Source organism: Aotus nancymaae, unplaced genomic scaffold, assembly GCF_030222135.1.
Source record: "Aotus nancymaae isolate 86718 unplaced genomic scaffold, 86718_ANA_hifiasm-v0.15.2.pri h1tg000053l, whole genome shotgun sequence".
Taxonomy (NCBI): domain Eukaryota; kingdom Metazoa; phylum Chordata; class Mammalia; order Primates; family Aotidae; genus Aotus; species Aotus nancymaae.
The window spans coordinates 20,606,789-20,630,339 of NW_026988467.1; the positions used below are offsets into that span (position 1 = coordinate 20,606,789).

The following is a 23,551-nucleotide window of genomic DNA, read 5'->3' on the forward strand; positions in this document are numbered from 1 at the left end:
AGCGGCGCGGGGAGACAGCCAGGGAAGGGCCGCAGAGACTCGCAGACCCAGCAGTTACTCGCGGACCCAGCAGTTACTCCCGGACCCAGCAGTTACTCCCGGACCCAGCAGTTACTCCTAACATGCTCCTCCTCCCCGGGCGGATTTCAAACCCTCGGCAGCCCCACCTCCCTCGCTTCGCCCCCGGCCTGCCCCAGCAACAGGCGGTGGTCCGCTTCTCATTGGCTAGGTCCTCGCCGTCGTGTTTTGATTGGCCGCGGAGCCTCCCGGTTCTGCTTCTGCGGTCGCCGCCGACTCCATTTTGTCGGTAGAGGCAGGAGGAGGAGGTCGGGTTGTAGAAGCTGGAGTGGCCGGCAGCGCGCTCATCGGTGCTCGCGGGCTTTGTCGGTCCGTGCCTCGTCTCTCCCTGGAAAGGGAGGGAGGCTTCGACGTCGAGAGGGAGCCGCTGCCGCCGTAGTTCCGAGCTTGAAGTCGGTAAGTGGCGGCTGCGCCGCGGACGCGGCCATGTTGGTGGCCGCGCTCCCCATTGTTGGGGGAAGGAGGCAAGCGGAGGCGAGATCCGGGCACCCGGGCGGGCGTGCGCAGCGCCGCGACCCCTGCGGATCCGGAGAGATGGGGCTACTGGGAAGTCAAGCCCGTGTGGCGTCGGAGGAGGCGAGTTTTCCGGGTTTGAGTTGTGAATGACTCACAGCCCGGAAATGGTAATTTATTAAGGGTGGTTATTCTGTCTGGAAGGCAATCTTACCCCTCTGAAAGGAAGGGGGCTTAACTATTTGGTAACTTATTTTCTTGGAACATCAAATTAAAACAAAACCTTGAGCTGTTCCCTCTAGGGAGACATTTTTATATATTTAAGATGGTCTTAGACTGTTAGGGCTTGTGAGAACTTGTTATTTTAAGACGGGAAGGAGGCGAGGGTGTTCATAACCAAAGGAAATACTGCATGATGTCTACATGTTCCGAGAGACTGAAAGTGGATGTGGCGTGTATCGAAAGACTGGAACATTCTGGTGGGAGTTTAAAAACGTGGTCTCTAGAAAATCCGCCAGAAACCAATTTTTTGGTATGACCCTTAACAGCTAGTTCCTTATTTGATTTTATACGCGAGAGAATTGGGAGGTCTTTCCCAGGAAAAAGATACAAACTTACTACGGGACTTGGAGACATTTCCAAAAAATTCCCAAGGAGTGACTTGATCTCAAGGGTGAAGAGTTTAAATGGTGGTGGTTATGAGGTCAAAGAAAGCCTTCTTAACACACATTTTCTACCTTTTAGTTCTGGAAGTAGCCTTTTTTACAGTCAACGATTTTTATAGTAAATCTAAATGATAACTTTCTCAACGTGTTTTGGAAATAATGAAGGAATCTTTACTTTTCTAGCTAGGACTTCTCTCAAACTTGTGTGCTGAGGAGACTCAGATGTGGGCCTCAGCTCCTAGGGTGAACTCAGCAGATCGGCCCATGAAAACTTCTGTATTGAGACAAAGGAAAGGATCTGTCAGAAAGCAACACTTGTTATCTTGGGCTTGGCAGCAAGGAAGAGGACAGGTATTGGAAATCCTGCAATCTGAAAAGCAGACTGAAAGGTAAGCAAATTAACATCATAATGAGCAAACATTTTATGATGGATCCACCCTAAACCAATTGTTTTTATTTTAAAATAGAAGATTATGCAGATTTTTGGGTAAGCTCATTTTTCTTAGGGAAGGTATAATAAAGCTTGTGCATATATTGGAACTTGCTTTAATTTTTGAGTTAAAGCAGCTGAATAGTCTTATTACTGAGTCTTGTCCAAAATATCTGGAGTTTCAAGTTGGAGTCATAGAAGCTTCTTAAAGATTCTGAACTTTTCTTAATGGAATTTTACTCAATATTTGTTTCCATTCATTTGTAGGTGACAAAGAAGCTGAAGATGGGTGGTGGAGAGAGGTATAACATTCCAGCGCCTCAATCTAGAAATGTTAGTAAGAACCAACAACAGCTTAACAGACAGAAGACCAAGGATCAGAATTCCCAGATGAAGATTGTTCATAAGAAAAAAGAAAGAGGACATGGTTATAACTCATCAGCAGCTGCTTGGCAGGCCATGCAAAACGGGGGAAAGAACAAAACTTTTCCAAATAATCAAAGTTGGAACTCTAGCTTATCAGGTCCCAGCTTACTTTTTAAATCTCAAGCTAATCAGCACTATGCTGGTGCCAAATTTAGTGAGCCGCCATCACCAAGTGTTCTTCCCAAACCACCAAGCCACTGGGTCCCTGTTTCCTTTAATCCTTCAGACAAGGAAGTAATGACATTTCAACTTAAAACCTTACTTAAAGTACAGATATAAAATAAGACAAAGTACTTATGCTTAAATTTAGTTATGTTTATGGATAGTTGTCAACTGGTCTGAAACAAATTCACCAGGGAGTTAATCTTATTTGTGTAGAACTGCTAATTAATGTAAAAAATATAGACTGCATCTCACGTATGTGTTGTGTGCACTGTGATGTAATGGTAGTATCAGTGCAACTTAAAACTAAATTAATAATTGTACTTGATATTAAGTGTTCTCAGCTGAGTAACTTTTAAGGGGAAACCAGCCAAGTTTAGATTTGGGGAGTGGTAAAGGAATCAGCATTTTCTGTTGTTAGAAGATAGTAATTTATCATTCATGGACCAGATTGTTGTGTTGGTGAATCAGATTATCAGATTATAAGCGTCTAACACAAGGATTCAGAATTAGGTAAATATCTGCAAGTTTCGTATACTGGAAACACTCAAATCAGTAATATGCTAACAATCTGATGCACTGCTGAAATGTGAATTTTTCTTAATTGTATTTTAGTGAATTACACGGTGGAAAGGGCATTTGGAGCTCATTAGAATGAGACATAGTACACGCCAATGGCCCTGTTTATTATAATGTAGTGGATTAAATGTCTGCCAACAAATACACCAAAACCATTTTTTAACAGTATTTAATGGTCACTCAGTAGCTTTCAAAATACATTTTTGTATTACAGCACTGCACAAGCTATTCTAATAGTGATCTGGCCTCATCATTCCTGCAAAGCTGGCTTTGGGGAGCTGTATAATGTGAAAATTTTAAGTACCTAGGGGAGAAAGAGCCATGTAAATACCTGTAATGAACTTGTAGCATATGTAAAGTTTTCTTGGCCTTTATCTTACAAAAATGGGATATTTTAGTATGAATTTGCTGAATGTAAGACCGTGGACTGTTTTTTATAGTATGGCCTAGTTTTAAAGGTCCAAAATAATTTCTTTTTAAAGTGTGCCCTTGTGCTGAAGTGCCAGTGTATGTATATTATACTTGATTTGGTTGTAAACTATATTTCAAAGCAAATCCTAGTGTGATAAGTTTTATAACTAAAAAGGTTTAAGCTGCTAAAACTATTTTTAAGAGATGTGAAATGCAGTATGGGACTATTTTTTTTTTCCTCCTCTAAGCCCAAAGATTAACTAAAGGGTCCCTCCAACCTTACAGATTTTTGGCTTTCACAATCTTATAACCCTAGGATACAGGTGGTTTTAGAGTATGGTGCCAGTGGGGTTTGGTTTTTCTTTGGTCAAGGGTGGGTGGCAATCCAACAGACTACTTATGCAAAAGACAAACTCCTGCATAATACATTGATAAAATGTTTTGCCAACCTTAAGAGTAAATGCTTAAATATAAGTGAAACCAATAGCAAGTTACAAAAGCATGTGGGTCAGTTCAAAAATTTTGTTAATGCCCTATTTTCTAATTGGCACCTCTTTTGGTGCCTAAGCAGGTAAGCAGATGGCTAAGGTGTATTTCTCCAAATAAATCAAGATGAAGTACTGCCCAACTTAAATATTGATAACCTAAAGACAAGTTTATGTATATATGAATTTGAAGCATAAAATTAAATAAAATTGTTTTCCCCCACTGGCTTGGTTTTATTTTAAACATGGTTTTGATTACCTAATATTTTTAAAAAATGTGTTCTACTTGTCACTGACTTAAAGCTTATATATTCTCAGAATGCTCACAACTCTTGGACTTCTCAGACTCCAGAACTATAAGCCACTAAATATCTGATTATAAAAAAAGGCTGCTTGCAACTAAAATGTGACAGGAATTTCGGCTTGAAAAGGAACAACTAGTTTGCTGCTATAGAAAAAAAGGCCACACATGGAAAATGTTGCAAAGCTTTTGAACATTAATTCTATGATGTAGATTGATTTTATCAAGTTAACAAGAACCCTCGTGTTTTAAATATGCTAACAAAAGTATACACAAGGGACCCTCAGAAGAAAAGCATCATAACCACACCTGCTTTCTAATACAGGTTCCAAATGATAGGGCATCTTAAAACCAGTTTGAGAGTAATCCTTAAAATTCTACAACTAGTCCCACAGCAAAGCTATCTTTTTTCATGCAAGCTGGAGTTAAGGCAGAGCCAACATTTCAGCCTTCACTTTTTGTTTCCAGAGTAATTTCTGTGAAAAATGCCAAGGATTGCAAAATTGAACTTCGTGTACTGAACAGTCTCAGCCTGTTTGTCTTTAAGCTATATATTGAATACACTAGGTTTTTGGTTTGACTCAAGCAAAATGGATAAATGAAGTGGGAGTGAAAAAAGGTTACCTGTAAAAATTTTAGCAGGTTAAAGGTAACCTGAATAAAAGTAACCATATATAAACACCTCATACTTTAGGAGAGGTACTGAGAAGTTTTGGTTAGCCTACATAGACAATGGTGATAAGAATTTCCCAAATCAATGCAATTGTGAAATCAGCCATATTGTGAACCTTCAGTAAATGTAATTTTGCCAGGCACGGTGGATCACAAGGTCAGGAGTTCAAGACTAGCCTGGCCAAGTGGTGAAACCCCTGTCTTTTAAAAATACAGAAAAAAATTAGCCAGGAGTGGTGGCACACACCTGTAATCCCAGCTTCTCTGGAGGCGGAGCTTGCAGTGAGCTGAGATGGTGCCACTGCACCCCAGCCTGGGTGAAGTTAGAATGAGATTCTGTCTTTAAAAAAAAAAAAAAAGTAATTACAATTTATCTTTTTGATGGCAGTTATACTATGATAGAATCCAGGTCCAAAACCTTAAAATACACACTGATAAATTATCTTCTTCCCTAAAACAAGACAGGAAAAATATCTGAAAGGTTTTGTGTAAGTTTGTTTCTACTGTTTTGGTTGCATTCTCTTGTAGGCAATTACTTTGTAAATCGAGGGACAGAGACCTCTTATACAAATTAGGAAAAAGCGTACCCGGGTGCTAACAAATCTAAGGTAGAGCAAAATCTTAAAAAAACCAACATTTTTTTTTGGCTCCTAGACCAGTTTATTTCACTTTCCAGCATTCAAAGAAATGTGATCTGCAAAAAACTAGATACAAAGTCCTTTTACTTCTTTACAAACTACTGTTAGTTCTCAATGAGTTTACATGCCTCACTTTTTATTCCAAGAAAAATCCCCATTGTGCAATACAAGGGTGAAATAGCTGTTACAAATACACAGAAACATAATAAAGATAACCAACACTGTTAGAGGAAGGGGCAGAGGAAAAAATCCGAGAAGGAACATTTTCCACAGTGACTAGCAGAATGTCTTGTAGATATCAATAACTGAAGACAAAACACGTTGCTCACTTCACCCTATTTATCAAGTCATCCTATCTAAAATAAGAACAGTTCATGCCTGGGACTTGTACAGGTTTTGCTAGTCCTCCTTCCTAGTAGAATGTCATTAGATTATTCCTAAGCTATTGCTCAAGTCACAGCCTCCTTACATCAGAATATAATCTTAGGTTTTGTAAACAGGAATATGGTCAAAATGCAATACAATGGAAAATCTCTAAAAGAGAATGAGATTTGGAAAGCCATGCTTAAGAGTCTCTGAGCCACACAGCTGTGAGACCTTGGATTATATTTAATCTCTCATCCAGGAACATTATCCATTTACCTTGTAAAGTTGTGAGGAATGAACATATGCAAGATGCTATCACATGGTGGGTATTCCACAAAGGACAATTCTCTCATCTGTAAAATGGGAATAATACCCACTTCCCAGGAGTGTTTTTAGAATTAAAGATTTGAAAAGCATATGGTTCGGCACAGTAAGTCCTCAACAATATTGACAGCATTCAATATAAAGAGAAACCACCAAAGAGATCCGAAAGCAATTCATTCAACAGATGCAAAAATTAAAGGTCCTTTTCTGACAAATATTTTAGAGAACTACCAACTTGTTATTGTATTTATATATGTAGTCACCTATTTTTAAACAAAATCCCAACTCAATATGCAACTTAATTCTCCCCCTTAAATGTCTTAACTTCAATTCAAAAGGAAATGGAGAAGGGAGGTAGAGGGCAAAAAACATCTATGAACTCTACATATTCTTTTAAAAATACAGAGAACCTCTATCCATAAGAACCACCCACTATGTTAATGAGTGTATAACTGTATACAACAAAATACTTTTTGTAATTAAATCTAGGTATTTTGGCTCTAAGTAAATTCTAGTTCCCATTATATCAATTTTACTATCTCCATGAAAATAAAGCTATAAAAACATTTCCCCATTTGATTAAACAACAACAAAAATATAACAAAAGATGAAACAAGTGAAAAACTATGGACTTTAACCTAACATCTGACACTTGCTGTGTGATCCTGGGCAAGTTAAAAAAAAAACTGTAAAATAAAATACAGACAAAAATACCATTTCATACCTCCCTTGAAAATATACCTCTGCTATATTTTCAAAATTGCTATAAATTAAAAGCTTAAACTCCACTTCCAGATTTTTAGTTAATAATTTTACATGGAAAGTTTTAAATATGTGGCAAAAGGATGACAAAAATCAAACGTGATGGAATCAACGTATAGATAAAGAAACATCCTAATAAGAAACTAAGGAATCCAAAACATTTCATGATACTATAAAAGTTATTTATTCACTATACACAGAACACGTCCCCTATAAAATGTACATGTAAATCACTAAAAAGTATAATTTGGTGAACATTTTCTCAATTACAGAACATACTAAACCAGTTGGGATAACAGCTGTCTGCCTCAAAATAATCTAATTATAGCACCCAGTATCCTTTATATCTAATGCAAAGTTAAATACTTATTTTGGGGGTTATTTCCTATTATGTGTTTGGTGAGGCAGAGTGAACACTTTAATATTAAGTCTAGTATATTACAGTCACTGCACAATAAACCAGTTTATTACAGATTAAAACAGATCATTTTCATTATTTGTAATATTGGGATCAAACAAATACTGGATACTTTTAAATGGCAGAATAACCACATAATTACTAATTCTTGGTAGTATATTGGGTTCTATAATTACATTAAGATATGAATGGTGTTAAAATACTGTTTACGAATAATCTATCTCAAACAAAACGACGAGGTGATACTGTAATGATTCACTAGATTGTGCTCAGTAGACATTTACCGAATAAGGGAATTATCTATTTTTCTCCTCAATTATCCAGTACAATGATTTGCCCATAGTAAGGTCTCAATAAATATTTGCTGAACATATTGACTAGGAAGGAGGTGAGAAGAGATGGGCCCTTTTAGCTGGATGTCAAATGTAATTCGAATTTACCTGGGAAGGAGAGTAGTTAAGGAAGATGTAAACTGCATGTGGTGTACAAGTAAATAAATGCAGATGCCAACAAAGCAAACGATTAAGCAGAAAACACTGGCACCAAAATAAAACAAAGGCAAGATTTGCCAATAATGGCGAAAATAGAACTTTTATATTGGACCATACCTTTTCCAACCCAATTCAGTTTGAGACAGACCAACAGAGGCACCGTAAGAGACTATGGCTGTCTTCCTTGATATTCAGACATCCTATTTTCCAATAATTTGTTAAGGATCTGGTACCCATGAATCAATATAAACCTATTCATATTTAGGGATTAGTTTTCACAAGTACAAAGTTGAATTTCCTTTTATTTGTCCTAAAATGCTTACTTTCAAACTTGAAGGGACTTCAATTATTCCATGTAGTTTTCGATAACATTCTTTTATCTTTTCAGACCAGAGTCAAAATATTCGTACAGTATTCATACTGCAGCACCTTCCACCCACCCTTTGGTCGCTTGAACTGCCCTTCTTTGGTTCTTTTTCCGCTTTCAGATCTTTCTTGAAGTGTAGTAAGCAGAACTGTACTGGGTATTCCAGCTGCAGTTTGGTCTTAAATAAAAGAAGGATGTTTGTCAGTTTGGTTTTCTTTATTCTTCTCTGTGGTATACAGGATTTTGTTAGTTGAACTGGATGTAGCAGCTTACTGGGCCAAATTTTCAAGAGAACAATACAATAGTTCCCAGGTCTTTCCCCTGGGGTGTTAACTTAACAGCTCATACTCTATGTAGCACCTTTCCTCTCTCACTGAAGCATTATCTCTCATTTTTCTTCTTGCTTACTGAGCTTAAAAAAAAAATGCAGAGAGATCTTAAGTAAAAGGAGAGGTGAAATGTGTCAGCCCTCATTTGAGTGTTGATATAACCATTCTATTATTATTATTGAGCCCAGTACCACACACATAGTGAGTACACTCAATTAAGTGGAGGACTCAACTACATCACCCAAAACTAACATAAAACACTATGAAAAGATCCTCATCAAGTACCAGTAGGATCCAAACTACCACAGGTTCAACTGTAACATAGTCCTTTTAAAGCTGTTAGGTGTGTCACTTTAGAAACAACATATTAGGTTCTCAATAGTCCAAGTTTAAAAACAAATTGACACAAGTAAAAAATAAAAATCAGGCCCCGGAGAATGAACAATTTCAATGAGCTAGCTCCTCAATCTACTTCTCTCAAATTACAGTCTGTAAAACAAACAAAACCAAAACTAAGGACCAGGCCTGGGCTCAAATCCTGGTTCTGCCTTACAGTCTTTTCTTTGTGCCTCAGCTTCCTTATCTGTGATACGGGGAAAATAAAAGTATCTCATAGGGTTTTGTGAAGAGTAAATGAGTTAACACATAGCCTTTTCAAGTGCCCGGCACATCATGAATACTTAATAAATTATCAGCTATAATTGTCATAAAGTAGATGGAATTCAAACCACAACCCACTTCCCTGAAGAGGTTATCACTTAATATTAGCTGCTCATCAACATTCAATTCAAAATGATTTAAAATCATGTCATAAACATTAAGTTCCAATGCATTTGTTTATGAAGAGGGAGAGAATTACTGATCCATCCAATATCAAAGTATACACTTAGAATTAGCTGATCCAAATTTTATCTTAACACTACCAAATAACCTCTTAAGTTAACCCAAGAGGCTTAATGAGCAATCATTAAACAACTCTGACATTACACAATGAATTTTTAATTACTGTGTAAAAGATGTACCTTTCTGGCAAGTTCTATCATTTCCAAAGTAAAAGTTATTTGTGCCTAGTGGAACACTGATTAAAAACATTCCTAAATCTATAAAGGATTGTTTCCATTGTTATTTTAGAATCATATTCAATACTGTAATAATTCCAGTTAATCATTATTTCCTTCATTTTGTTTTTATTATAGCATGTTTGCTTAATTTACAGCAAGCAGAAAATAAGCTGGGTCTTGTTTTGATCCAAACATTGATGTTTTAAAGGTTGTACACAATATTTGTTAAAAAGAACATATAAAAATACGTTTTTAGAAGCCTCTATAAGAAAGAAAATACAAAGTTTAACCCCACAACTTTCCTCTTTTCTAGAACTGCAAACTACTGCTACAGTTTTAAATAGACTTTTTGTTGTTTAAACTATACATCCAGGAAAATCTAAAAAAATTAAAGAAACGTGCATATAAATGATTGCATAGCAGAACATGAACATTAACTGCAAACAGTAAAGAAATTAAAGTTAGAAATACTATCAAATATACAAAGGTTCTAGAATAATCGATCCTTTAAACACATTCCACAAACAGTATTTAAAATCCATCGTTTTATTCTTTACAGGCAAAGCCTAGATTCCAAAAACCAAAATTGAAAAAAGTAATCCTCTAAAAGGAATTTTTTCTCCATAATTCTTACTTATATCTGTAAGCAAGCAATCTGATTTTTAAAGATGCTAGCTTTTTATTCTGAAATGAAATTGGACATGTCAAGTCACTTTTGTCCCCAAAACGATCTTTCAGAAAAATACTAGAAATTATAAATGGTTAAGGGTATTACTTCGTTTTTAGTCAGGTACTACACCGATAATCAAAAACTCAGAAGATGTGACTCTTGCTTAAAACTGACTAATCCTTTTTCCAAAATTATTTTAAATTTCATGGCACCACAGAATCGCCTAGAATGAGTGTTGTCTTTCAACTTGCCTCATATTAAATAAACTGAGGTGTGAAAAGCAGGCCTCGCTAATAAAGAGGCAGGCAAATTTTGATACAAATGCACAGGCCAAGTGCTTACTGTAAGCATCAAAAAATTTCAGTTCTTTTACACTATGCACACACACACACACAAAACCTACTTTGAAACAATTTACTCCCTTCTAACAGCAGTAAGAAAACTAAGCAATATTATGGTCAAAAACGCTCCTTAAACTTCAGAGTAACTACGTAAGAATATTCCTTTCTCCTTAAAATTATTTTTGCCATCATTGACCTGCTCAAATTTTAAGATAAGTTTTTGTGTTTTCTATGTTCTAAATCTTCACAGGAACCAGAAAAAAAGCAGTGAAAGCTCCATGTTTCAGTCAAAAACTCAATCTCCCTGAAAATACTACCTAACCCAGCTGGCGTCATTCCCCAAGACAGTGGGGTTAACAAAAGAACTAATCCACACTTCATCATAAGTAATTATCATGGGCCTAGACATTTTCTTTTTTTTTTTTTGAGACGGAGTCTCACTCTGTCAACCAGGCTGGAGTGCAGTGATACCATCTTGGCTCACTGCAACTGTCACCTCCCAGATTCCAGCAATTCCCCTGCCTCAGCCTCCCAAGTAGCTGGGATTACAAGCGTGCACCACCACGCCCAGCTAATTCTGTATTTTTAGTAGAGGGGGTTTCATCCTGTTGGTCAGGCTGGTCTCGAATGCCTGACCTCATGACCCACCCGCCTTGGCCTCCCAAAGTGTTGGGATTACAGGCGTGAGCCACCGCACCCGGCCGGGCCTAGACATTTTGACAAGACATAAAGGCCCACCCTGAACCTAAGTGTGTCTGAGCAGTCAGTGCTGTACTGTGGCTACTACTTCACTTTTATGTCATTCTATCTTATTAGCAAGCTACATTTCTAGGTTAACAGTTCTACCAAATATGAATATGAAAGTTTATTTTTAATGAGACAATGTTGCAAATTATGGTCAACCAACATCTTTTCACCAAATACTTCAAGCATAAAAAATGAGAATCTTTACAAAAATATACAGAGACACCACAAATTGGTAGCTGCCCATAACATTAAACAAACTGGACTCTTAAGAGTGGCTTCTCAACAGCGTATCATTTTAATTATAACCATTGCCTGGTACAGGGAAAACTAACAAGTGTTTTTTAAGCATCATTGCAACATTGTATTCCTGATAATTTAAGTAAACCAAACTATGAGTAAATGATACATGCCTAAAAATGACCATGGTTTATACTATCAGTGGCCACTGGACTTAGGACTAGTCCAAGACCTTGATCTAGATTTTGACCTAGACCTAGACTGTGATCTTGACTGAGATTTGGATCTAGGTGGTTCTTTTTTCCTTGATTCCTTTTCATATCTTGAGCCAGACTTATAATGTGTTTTGGAATCTGTTTTAGAGGTGCCTCTAGTTTTGGTGTGAGATGCAGACCTAGAACGTGATTTAGCCTTCATTTCTTTCTTGGGCTGGGACTTGGACCGTGATCTTGAATTGGATTTAGATCTTGAAAAAGATCGATTTCGGTGTTTGAATCTTTCAAAACAGAGGAGAGATATAATTAGAGTAAAAATTAGATTCTATATTATTAATCAAATTTCTTACTTTTAGAGCAAAAGTTCACTCTGAAATTAAAAAACATATGAGTCTTTTTCAAAGCAAAGTTATTTACCTATCATTGTCGGAATGGCTTCTGCTACGCCGTGGTCTTCCAGTCGGTCTACTGCTAAAAAGCATATCAGAAAAAGCAGTGACAAATATCTATTCGTAGAGGCAAAATTTCTAATTAAAAGCAAACCATAAAACTTTTTTTTTTTTTGAGATGGAGTCTCACTCTGTCACCCAGGCTGGAATGCAATGGCACAGTATCAGCTCATTGCAACCTCTGCCTCCTGGGTTCAAGCGATTCTCTTGCCTCAGCCTTCCGAGTAACTGGGATTACAGGTGCCCACCACTATGCCTGGATAATTTTTGTATTTTTTTCAGAGATGAGGTTTCACCATGTTGGTCAGGCTGGTCTCAAACTCCCAACTTTAGATGATCTGCCCGCCTCAACCTCCCAAAGTGCTGGGATTACAGGCGTGAGCCACTGCACCCGGCCATAAAACTTTTAAAATGCTAAAAGATTTTTTTTGTCTCAATGAAGCATTCAATGTATATAATTAAACGCATACAAAAAGGTAAAAAAAAAAATTAAATGCTAACAAATACATCCTTTTTTAAACTGATCACTTGTTTACTTATCACACTTACTTTCTAGGACTATACGATCTTCTATAGTTGTAATCAAAAGACCGACTTCTTGATCTCCTTCTTTCGTAACTTCGGCTTCTTGAACGTCTGTATCTGTCATAATCATCATAGCGTGAAGAACTGTACACATTCCTACCTTCCTTGGCTTTCATCTGATTTGGTGCTAGGAAATACAAGTAACAGAAATACTTAGAAATACTAAAAACAGTATTGAAGCCCTCGATAAATAGGGGCAAAAATCTCTGCATGACTGTGTATGACCAGGCGTGGTGGCTCACACCTGTAAACCCAGTACTTTGGGAGGTTTAAGTGGGAGGATCATTTGAGCCCAGGAGTTTGAGACCAGCCTGGGGCAACATAGCAATATCCCATTTCTACAAAAAATAACTAGCTGTGCCTGGTGGCTCGCATATGTATTCCAGCTACCAGGGAGGCTGAGGTGGGAAGATCACTTGAGCTCATGAGTTTGAGGATACAGTGAATCGTGATCACACAACTGCTTGTCAGCCTGGGGGACAGAGAACCTGTCTCTAAATAAAAAATAATAACAAAGTGTGTGTTTTGGAGTGTTTTTTTTTTTTAATTTATTTTTGAGACCAGAGTCTTGTTCTGTCACCCAGGTTGGAGTGCAGTGGTGAAATCTCAGCTCACTATAACCTCTACCCCACACCAGTTCAAGCCATTCTCCTGCCTCAGCCTCCTGAGTAGCTGAGATTACAGAAACGTGCCACCACACCTGGCTAATTTTTGTATTTTAGTAGAGACAGCGTTCACCATATTGGCCAGGCTGGTCTCAAATTCCTGACCTGAAATGATCTGCCTGCCTCAGCCTTCCAAAGTGCTGGGATTACAGGTGTGAGCCACTGCACCCAGCCTGGAGTCTGTTTTAGAGGTGTCTGTAGTTTTGGTGTGAGATGCAGATGCAGAAAGTGATTTAGCCTAGGCTGAGTTGAAGTTAACTGCAAATATTGACCTTGGAAAAGGCATGGTTTTCTTTTTTTTTTTTTTTTGAGATGGAGTTTCGCTCTTGTTGCCCAGGATGGGAGTGCGATGGTGCGATCTTGGCTCACCGCAACCTGCGCCTCCCGGTTTCAAGCGTTTCTCCTGCCTCAGCCTCCAGAGTAACTGGGATTACAGGCATGCGCCACCATGCCTAGCTGATTTTTTACTTTTAGTAGAGATGGGGTTTCTCCATGTTGGTCAGGCTGGTCTCAAACTCCTGACCTCAGGTGATCCGCCCGCCTCAGCTTCAAGTGCTGAGATTGCAGGCGTGAGCCAGCACGCCCGACCTATGTATTTATTTTCAAGAAAATATACTAGAAGACTGTTTTGTGTTAAAAATAATACTCTCCATTATACCGAACTTTTTTTTGAGACAAGAGTCACTTTGTCGCCAGGGTTGGAGTACAGCGGCGCAATCTCAGCGCCTCCGGGGCTCAAATGATTCTCCTGCCTCAGGCTATTAAGTAGTTAGAATCACAAGCGCTCACCACCACACCCAATTAATTTTTTGTATTTTTAGTAGAGACGGTGTTTCACCATGTTGGCCAGGCTGGTCTCAATCTCCTGACCTTGTGATTGCCCACCTTGGCCTCCCAAAATGCTGGGATTACAGGCATGAGCCATTGTGCCCGGCCCTATCTCCAACTGTTTTCTTTTTTTTTTTTAAGATGGAGTTTCGCTCTTGTTACCCAGGCTGGAGTGCAATGGTGTGATCTCGGCTCACCACAACCTCCGCCTCCTGGGTTCAGGCAATTCTCCTGCCTCAGCCTCCTCAGTAGCTGGGACTACAGGCACGCGCCACCATGCCCAGCTAATTTTTTGTATTTTTAGTAGAGATGGGGTTTCACCATGTTGACTAGGATGGTCTCGATCTCTTGACCTCATGATCCACCCGCCTCGGCCTCCCAAAGTGCTGGGATTACAGGCGTGAGCCACCGCGCCCGGCATCTCTAACTATTTTCAAAATCATCTCATCACCTAGCTTGTTAGCCAAGACCTGCCAACTACTCCGACACTGGGAATCTATACCATAAAAGGATTTTTTAAAACTCAAAATCGGAGTGAGTGGCTTTTTGAGATTGGGTCTTGCTGTCACCCAGGCTGGAGTACAGTTGTGGAAACATGGCTCACTGCAGCCTCAACCTCCTGGGACCAACTGATTCTCCTGCTTAGCTGGGACCATAGGTGTGCACTACCACGCCTGGCTAATTTTTTTATTTTATTTTTTGTAGAGACAAGGGTCTCACTTTGCTGCCTAGGCTGGTCTCAAACTCCTGGGCTCAGGCAGTTCTCCTGCCTAGGCCTCCTAAAATGTTGGAATTACAGGTGTGAGCTACCACATCCACCCATTTTACATTTCTTTTCTAACCATAGAGTATTAGTTTATTTTCATGCTGCCATTTTACATTCTTAAATGGTTGAAAAAAATGACCACTGAACCATATTGATTTGGAATGATCCCGCCATGGATTCTATTAATTAGGAACACAATTAACAAAATATTTATAGGTGGCCTATGAATAATCTGCAGTGTCAAAATGCAGTAATATATAATTACAGTTCTAAGAACCTAAGTAGAATAAGGCATTCCTAAATGCGTTATATACACTTCAATTCTTATCTCATTCAATTCAATGAAGCAGATATTTTACATATTGGATTACATTAATGCATAACCAGGAATCTATTACCCAACTCAAGAACCAGAGTTACCAACAGTTTGTGTATACTCAAGTGTTCCTCTTCTCTTCAGCAGCTATTTTAATCTCTTAATTGGTATCTTGCCCAAGGCAACATAATGGCTAAGCCAGAATTCAAACACAGGTCTATTTGACTCTAAAACCTGTACTCCTGCCTCGTAAGTATGCAGCAAACATCTGGTAGGCCTGCATAAAGTTGGTTAACTTTCAGAAGAGTCTAGATATATTTCAGGCATTCCGATCTCCACCTCCCACCTATACTTACCCCGAAACTTTATAATACATTTGAAAAATATGATGAAATATTCAAGACACCCCATTTTCTTAAAAATGATCCCTTTGGGTCAAGTGTAGTGGCTCACGTCTGTAATCCCAGCACTTTCGGAGGCCGAGGCATACGGATTACTTGAGATGGGGAGTTTGAGAGCAGCCTGGCCAACATGGTGAAACTCCCATCTCTACTAAAAATACAAAAATCAGCCAGGTGTGGTGGCATGCATCTGTAATCTCAGCTGGTCAGAAGGCTGAGGCATGAGAACAGTTTGAACCCAGGAGGTGAAGGCTGCAGTGAGCTGAGATTAAACCACTGCACTCCAGCCTGAGAGACAGAGTGAGACTCCGTCTCAAAAAAGAAATGAAAAAAAAAAAGGGAAAAAAAGAGATCCTTTTGAGTTTTGAACAGATACACAATTGCTTAAATTAAAAATAAAAAAAATCTCAAAACACTACCTAAAAAATAATGCATCATACATATCAGGCATGAGGGTACTTACTCTTCCGATCCCCCTGGGCAAACTGTATTTCAATCTGCCGTCCACAAATCCACTTTCTGTCCAAATTATGTAAAGCATCTTCAGCATCACGAACATCCTCAAATGTGCTAAATGTTAAGGGGCTTGGGAAGTTTTGCAAACTTTGATAATGAATGAAAGTTCAGTTTGTATGTCTGGAACAATTCACAATCTCCCAATATTATTCCAGAAAATCAACCAGACCCCACTTACTAGTTGGTGATTCAGCTGGATTCAGCCATTAACGCTTCACAGTATAAAAGCACTTGTGATTTCCTAAGGCACACATTTGAAAATGTATGAATACATATTGCAGTAAAGTTATTATTGAAATAAGATGTTATAGCTGAATCACCAAGTTGTCCTATCCAAGAATTTTCCTAAGTTTTAAGAATTAAGTTTACAAAAAAGAAAAACAAATGTCAGTTCTATGTTGTACGTTAAAATAAGTTTCTTGAAACCAAAATACTGTTTTTCATATTTGTTTCAAACGAAAAAAAGAAAATGCCAATAGTTCTTGTGTAAGCAAGCAGTATATGCCTTACCTTATAAGAGACGAAAAGTATTAACCTCAAATTAATTTTGCTATTTCCTTTTTCATATATATCTAATAATACTATTTAACTGTCTTCCCGCACTGCATGGGAAGACAAGCATGCCGGCATCGAGACAGAGTCAAGCAGTACTAAAGACAATCACTATACCAAAAGCGTTATTATGTCCATGCAGACTGTAAAAGCATGCTATCGAGAAACAACAGACCACTGTAAGAACTCCTAGACCGGAAAACCCTAACCATGATCTGAAATATACAACTTCTTGCAAAGAAATGGGTTTGAGACTGGTTTCCAACTTGAGAATTTCAAAGTATTATTTACCAGCTTTAAGCAGGAACTGCTGGTACTTGTTTTTGATCTGAGAAGCTAAGCCCTTTGTCCTCCCTAGTCATGTCAGCCATGTACTATGAGAACTCCTGGCTTTACATAGTTATTCTGTCCAAACCTAGCTCCTTTCCTAAAACCGTCATCGTGACAGAGGCGAAGTACACATTCAAGGCAGTGTTTGGTATCAATGGTTTGGAAAGAAAGCTAGGTTAGGTCTGGGTATAGAGTTTCATTCTATCCTAAAAAAATCACTATTCTAGTTTGAACATTTCTATTTCCTAAATTTGAGACAACACAAGACTGAAGATTTGGAGAGGTAATTTTATAAATTATACACTTCTTTTTTGAGACTGATACTGGTATTCTTTTATTCTAGAGACTAAAAGGTCTGCCTTACTAGACTACTCACTTTTTGTTCTGAACGGAATTAAGGACTGCAGGTTTCCAGCTCTCTCTTCCTGAGGCCATTATGAATAGACTAAATGGAAGGACAAGGTTTAAATAACTGACTGGGCTTTCAACATGAAAAGGCAAAGGCTGACGGGGAGTTGAGAACCTTGAATACTGTATCTGAACATCCCTCAAGGTTAATGCAGCTGGGCTCTAAACTAATTAGAAAGTTCACTTAACGGGTATACTACTTTGTTACCCCAAGGGACAGAATATAAGTATAAAAAGGATTTTTATTGAGAGCCGTAAAAATTATTAATGAGAGCAGAGCATCCTCTCTGGGGCTATCCTCAAAAACAGAATCCTGGGCTGATGGCAAGTTTCTACTTTACTTGGTAAGCCAGGGACAGGAAGAAAAGGCTAACTGGGAATTGAGTCAGACAGAGACAGCAGCAGCAGAGGCAGTTAAGCATCACTCTGATGTCAGTCATGGAGAAATTTGTACTTTATGGTCTTTTCAAAAATGAAATTGATAAGCCTGTTATTTCATCTATTTTAAGACCACAGACTTACTGAATATGTATTAAAAATTATCATTCTTCTTTAGATTGCTTTGAATTACTACCCTTTTCTGCCTCAAGTATCACACACTCTTGAATCAAACTACTGATCTTGATTCCTGGGCCACCCAACACTAGGTAAAATTAGGTTTTTGTTGTAAGACAGAATGTACTGCTACTTTCATTTACTAAGCCAGATACAGCTATTATCTTCTCTGTAATGGAGGTTTGCAACCAATTCTCACAATTGTCCTTGACTGCTGGCCCTGCAGGAGTAGCTTTTGGCTTTTCCCTGTCTCACAAGGACTCCACTAATGTATTACAAGTTTCAGGAGGCCCACTGAATTTAAGCAGGAAGAATTTTTCCTAGTCTGAGGTCCACAACCCAAACCCTTGTTGCAGGGAGATGATCTCACACTGAAAGGAGGAAGTAGGATCATCTGAAACTCTGGGGTCAGGGACCAGTCTCTCATAGGTCCCAATTAGGCATCTACATTAGGGAGAATGCCTTCTGCAACTCATTCAGGGCCAACTAATCATTTGCACTAAAGCAGCACAGGGCTAGCAGTCTTCACAGGTCTAAATTCCAGAAGTTGAGTGTTTCTGTGTCCCCAGCAAGCACTTTAAAATCTATATATAAACAGAATTTCTAGTGGCTCTGACCCTGTAAGACCACCCAAGCTGTTTCTAAGTAGTCCCCAGTGCATACTGGGGACTGTCTCTCCTTTAAGCAGGGCTCTGTGGCTTAACCCCAGAACCCCATGCTACTCCAAAGAGCACTGCCTGCTACTCTGTGGCATCTGACCACCTGGTCCAAAACCAAAATATGCTGAATTTAATCTTAACAATATACATCCTGTTACACTTTGACTTGATAAGCTAAGAGAGAGTGCATTTATACAAGACCACAATCACAACATCAAAGGCCCACACAAATCAAGTTATAGGTTTTGTCACTAGACCAAACCAGAATAATTTTGAAAATTAACTGCTTACAAAACATTAAAAAAAAAAAAAGGAAAAAAAAGGAAAAATAGTTATTCTGTAGGATACATCAGGTATGACTCCTTTAATCTTGGCCATCATTCAATTCAACTTCATCTTGACCTTTAACTCTTTAAGTGCTTGTCAGAAGGACTTGTCATGAGATGCTTGGCCAAATATGACAGATGGCTTTATCTTTAACTTTGAAAAACAACCTTTTCCCCCTTTTGTAGATAAAGCGAGGCTTTGTCTCCCATTAGGCTTGTCCTTCTTCCAGCTTTTCTTTATTTTTTCTTTTCCCAAACTCTCCCTTCTCTTCAAGCCTGATCCTTAAGAGGTCTTTGGCTTGTCTACTTGCCTTAAGTGTTGAACTCTACTCTAAAGGTTCTTTCATGCTTTCTCTTTGGGGTCGCCATAACTGTACAGCTTTACATTCTCTGAGGTAACAACAGAGGACAGCAAATTAGGGGACAATATTAAAGAAGTTTACCTCATTGTTATACAATTTGTTTTTGATCAAGTGATTCAAATTAACAAACAAGAATACCAAATTTTAATTGCTAAGCACAAGAACATATTAACTTTTAATGGACTTAAAGGTAGTAGCAACCAGAGTGCGTTCAAATTTAAATCACACATATAATCATTGATTTGAGTTTCAGAAGCATGAATGGGAATTTAAATATTTTACCATTTTTGGATTAACTTTAAGAAATAACAAGAGCAATGTGTGAGTCAGAATTAATTTTCAAAAATTTGAAGACACAGACATTAGAGGACAAAAACAAACTACTTTTTAGATGTTACCACTTACATAAACTTGAATTTCAAACTTCAACACCCCTCACTAATCAGCCATCTGAAGAAAGGATATTGAACATAAGCAAATCCTCTTGGACGGCGAGTGTAGAAATCAAGTGGAACATACACATCAACTATAGGACCATAACGACCAAATTCACGCCGTAAATCTTCAGACCTAAAACATCATAAAAAGACCTCAAATTTTTACGTTCAAGTCCTTAAGATGTATAGGCAATATATCTTTTTGATAAAGGAAAGCTAGGTTCAAGAATATGAAAGATAAAAATGCAGTTTACATTAACAGAACAGCAGACATTTGGTACAAGGGAATGACCTTTGTTTTTATCTATAGCCTTCGTTTTTCATAAAAGGTACAACAGCATAGGTTGTATATAAGCATTGCTATTTTTTGTTTTGTTTTGTTTTACTTTTTACAGCATCAAATCGATTCCAGTACTTTGAAAAACACCAAGCACTTATTTTTACTCCCCAATTTTAGCGACAGGTTTAGACACTTAACAGTAGGCAAATACGGTCTGACAAAGTCACAAATATCGAATGCCTTAAATAATGTCAAAATGACGTAAAGGGAAAATTTCTCTAGACGCTAACATAATTACTGTTATGTCTTTCCTGCTTAAATTTAAGACAAAAAAAAGAATCACAAAGCTAGCAAAAAATAAACCCAACAAAAACACCAAAAAACCCAAACCATGTATTTTCTGTGTGTAGATTATTTGTGAAATACGAAGCCTCATTTGTAGTTAAGACCTCTTCCAAAATAATCTGAAAGCAACTCGAAACAAGGGAATGGTGAGAACAAAGCCTATTTAAGGTAGGTCTGAATTAATCTAATTTGGGTGTCAACGTTCTAATGATTGAGGCTTCCTAAACCTCCCTTTTCAAAGGGTGACCAGAATTTCCAGGATATAAGAAAAACTACTCGCAACATGTAACTGGAAGAATCTAACTCCCCAAATCTCAACGTTCCCTTTCTCCAAACACCTCCAACTGATTAAAAACCCCAAATATTAACAACGGCAACAACAAAAAGGATAAAAGCAGCATTCCCCTCCCCCGATCCCGTTATTTCACCTCTCTATTTTAGCTGGAAAAAAAAAATCTCTGGGCCAAGGGGGCGTGCACCCCGAAGAACGTGAACTTCGAATCAATGGGGGGCGGCCGTCGGGTGGCGGAAAGGCCGCGGCGGTGGCTGCGCACGCCGGGAGGAAGCGAGAAGAAAGGGGCTGCGAACTGCAGAGGGGGAGGGGGACCGAAAAACCCCGCCACGCGGCCGGGTGAGGGCAGAGGCGCGGCTCTCGCTCCCACGCGGCGGCTGAGGCCGGCTACGCGGCCCAGTTCGGCGCCAAAGCGGGAGCGGGACCCGCCATCTTCACCCTGTCCCCTCCCCCGGCCCCGTGCCGCCACCGCCAGGGTCCTCTCCGAGAGCCTGCGGCCTCCCCGCCTAGGCCCGGAGTACCTGCCTTGTACCCACCTGGTGTCGTCGGCCACGTTCCTGACGAACAGAGACGTGTTTGGGGGACGCAGGTAGCGAGACATGGCTGCGGCGTGTCTCGGCCGGGCGCACTAACGGGTTCGCAAACCGTCCGCGGCTCCGGCGCCGAAGCCTCAGACACAGCCAGAGGGCTCCGCTACGGCAACCGCCTCCTCTCGCGAGACTTCACTCCCGCCTCCACTCCCCCCTCCTACCTCGGCGCAAAGCCGGGCCCGCAACGGTTTTTTCCCGCGAGATCACCAGGCGTCGCCTGCGCATGCGGAGAACTGGCGCACGCGCCTCAGCCTCGGTCTCGTTCATTGGCCTCTTGCGGTGCGTCTTCCCCTCCCCCTAGCCTGTTCTTTCTTTCTTTAGGTCTTCACTTTCCCGCCCTTTTCTTCTTTGCACTCCCCTTCATCCCCACCCCCAATCAGGAAGCAGGTGTTTTAGTCTTTAGGCCGAACTTTGCAGTTATTACTAAATGGACAGATTTTTAAGCTATGTAATTTAGAGAGGCTGCCTTAAATTTCCCCTTTAGTCCAAGTTATGCTCTGCTTTTATTTTGCCTTAAATTTCCCGTTTGTTGGTTCCACTTTTGAAGCATGGTGTCATTTAGAAAAAAAAAAAAAAATTTCCCGTTTGGTCCAGGTTATGCCCTGACCAGAAAGAGAAGGATTTATAGCTTCTTGTATTAAGTGTGCAAAGGAAGGAGGTGTGTTCCCTAGCGCAGGGTCGGGCCTGTCTCTCCAGTGCTTTCAACCCGGCTTTGCCCCTCACCCAAACCCTGGCCATCTCCACTTAGCCACGCATTTGGCTCCCAACCTTCTGGGTGGGACCAAACCTCGCACTGTAGAATCCGTGGTCATCGTAGTGTATTCGTTGTTGCTGACGGCTTCCAGGGTATGCATCGGACCTGTATCGCAGTGGTTCTCAAAACTTTTTTTTTTTGCACCCCCCACCCCTGTTCTCAAAACTTTTTGTCTCAGAACCCCTTTATATTCTTGTAGATGATGGAAGATTCCAAGGAGCTTTTTTTTTTTTTTAAAGTATGGGTTATACCTATTAATACGTAGTTACTGAATGAGAACTCAAAATGGAGAAAACTTTGACACACTCCACTACCCTTTTTCACACATCACAACGTGTACCCTCTGGAAAACACATTTGTGTCAGGCCTCCACGTGCAAGCCTGGACCCAGGAAGTCTAAAGTCCTGCCTGCCTCGGCTGATTACCCCCGACTTACCCCGCTGCGTTCGCCATTATCCCTGATCGCCCAGAGGAGCTTCCCCCGGACATTAAGGTTCTCACCCCACCCTGCCATCTTAATTGTTATTATGATAATGTAATACTCCTCACCCGACCCTACCATCTTAACTACTCTTACCCACCCGCCATTGTAACTGAACTTATAGTCATGTATACTCCTTGCCCCTACCCCCACCACTGTAACTGATCTTACTAGGTAACACCCCTGCCCCCTCCCCAAAAGATTCGCCCCAACCTATAAAACCAACTCCTGAGAAGCCGCTGAGCTCTTCCCTGGTTATTGCACGTCTAAAGGCCGAGCCCCCCCGTAGCTAGGAAGCCGCGTGGAAGCCGAAGCCGCATCGCCCGCATGGCCCCTCCGGCCAGCCGGGCCCCTCAGATGAGAGCTGCGTCCAGGCCAGCACCAGCCGCTCAGCCACCAGCAGCGGCATCCCCCTCTGCAGTTGGCTGTCTGCTACTGCGCCCTGGCAGCCAGGTCTGCTGTCCCAGATGACAACCACTGCAGCTGGCGTGGCTGTGGGGCACACACTGGGCCACTCCATTACTGGGGGCTTCAGTGGAGGAAGTGATCCTAAGCCTGGGAGGCCTGACATCACTTACCAGGAGCCTCGGGGAACCCAGCCGGCACAGCAGCAGCAGACTTGCTTCTATGAGGTCAAACAGTTCTTGGAGTGTGCCCAGAACCAGGGTGACATCAAGCTCTGTGAGGGTTTCAGTGAGGTGCTGAAACAGTGCTGACTTGCAAACGGATTGACCTAATCAAGAAGTTCAACCTGGAGAAATGGAAAACCAGCTCTCATAACCAAGTCAATTTAATATAAAAATTTAATTGTTAGTGAAGGTATAAAGTGTAGCCGTCAGTTAAACCTCTCCTGTCATTCCTAGCTTCCTTGCTTCAGAATTGAAATGGAAGGGGGTGTTCCTACTCTGTAGAATTTGGGGCTGGTCAAATGTTTGTGTGATCTCCTTAAACTAGCTGTTATGATTTTATTCTTTGTGAGTTAATTAGAATAAAGTGATTTTCTTCAAAAAAAAACAAACAAACAAA

General features: G+C 40.0%; 2 protein-coding genes and 1 pseudogene across 10 annotated transcripts; 2 read left to right on the plus strand and 1 right to left on the minus strand.

The window, feature by feature from the left end:
- Window positions 1-1,497: 1,497 nt before the first annotated feature.
- Window positions 1,498-3,912, plus strand: PNRC2 (proline rich nuclear receptor coactivator 2). The gene is made up of 2 exons (XM_012439949.3): window positions 1,498-1,585; window positions 1,894-3,912. The coding sequence occupies exon 2, from the start codon at window positions 1,912-1,914 to the stop codon at window positions 2,329-2,331; it is 420 nt and encodes a 139-aa protein (XP_012295372.2). The 5' UTR covers window positions 1,498-1,585; window positions 1,894-1,911; the 3' UTR covers window positions 2,332-3,912.
- Window positions 2,947-21,423, minus strand: SRSF10 (serine and arginine rich splicing factor 10). 9 transcript variants are annotated; one of them, XM_064363464.1, is made up of 7 exons: window positions 21,237-21,418; window positions 19,810-19,916; window positions 16,102-16,203; window positions 12,627-12,789; window positions 12,046-12,099; window positions 11,808-11,909; window positions 2,947-8,206 (listed from the first exon to the last, which is right to left on the minus strand). In XM_064363464.1, exons 1-7 carry the CDS (start codon window positions 21,299-21,301, stop codon window positions 8,146-8,148), a joined length of 654 nt encoding a protein of 217 aa, XP_064219534.1. In that variant the 5' UTR covers window positions 21,302-21,418; the 3' UTR covers window positions 2,947-8,145. The 9 variants fall into 9 exon arrangements, with proteins under 9 accessions (XP_064219534.1, XP_064219530.1, XP_064219529.1 ...); XM_064363460.1 differs by lacking the exon at window positions 11,808-11,909 and having other exon boundaries at window positions 12,046-12,096; window positions 21,237-21,420; XM_064363459.1 differs by lacking the exon at window positions 11,808-11,909 and having other exon boundaries at window positions 21,237-21,417.
- A 90-nt stretch (window positions 21,424-21,513) lies between these two features.
- LOC105708346 (coiled-coil-helix-coiled-coil-helix domain-containing protein 2-like) lies at window positions 21,514-23,324 on the plus strand (annotated as a pseudogene).
- Window positions 23,325-23,551: the final 227 nt, after the last annotated feature.

Coding starts and splice junctions, on each gene's coding strand:
- PNRC2 (XM_012439949.3), top strand. CDS start 1,912: ATGGGTGGTGGAGAGAGGTATAACATTCCAGCGCCTCAATCTAGAAAT.
- SRSF10 (XM_064363456.1), bottom strand. CDS start 21,301: ATGTCTCGCTACCTGCGTCCCCCAAACACGTCTCTGTTCGTCAGGAAC. Junction 19,917..21,236: donor AACGTGGCCGACGACACCAG/GTGGGTACAAGG, acceptor ATGATGTTTTAG/GTCTGAAGATTTACGGCGTG. Junction 11,910..12,045: donor AGCCATTCCGACAATGATAG/GTAAATAACTTT, acceptor CTGTTTTGAAAG/ATTCAAACACCGAAATCGAT.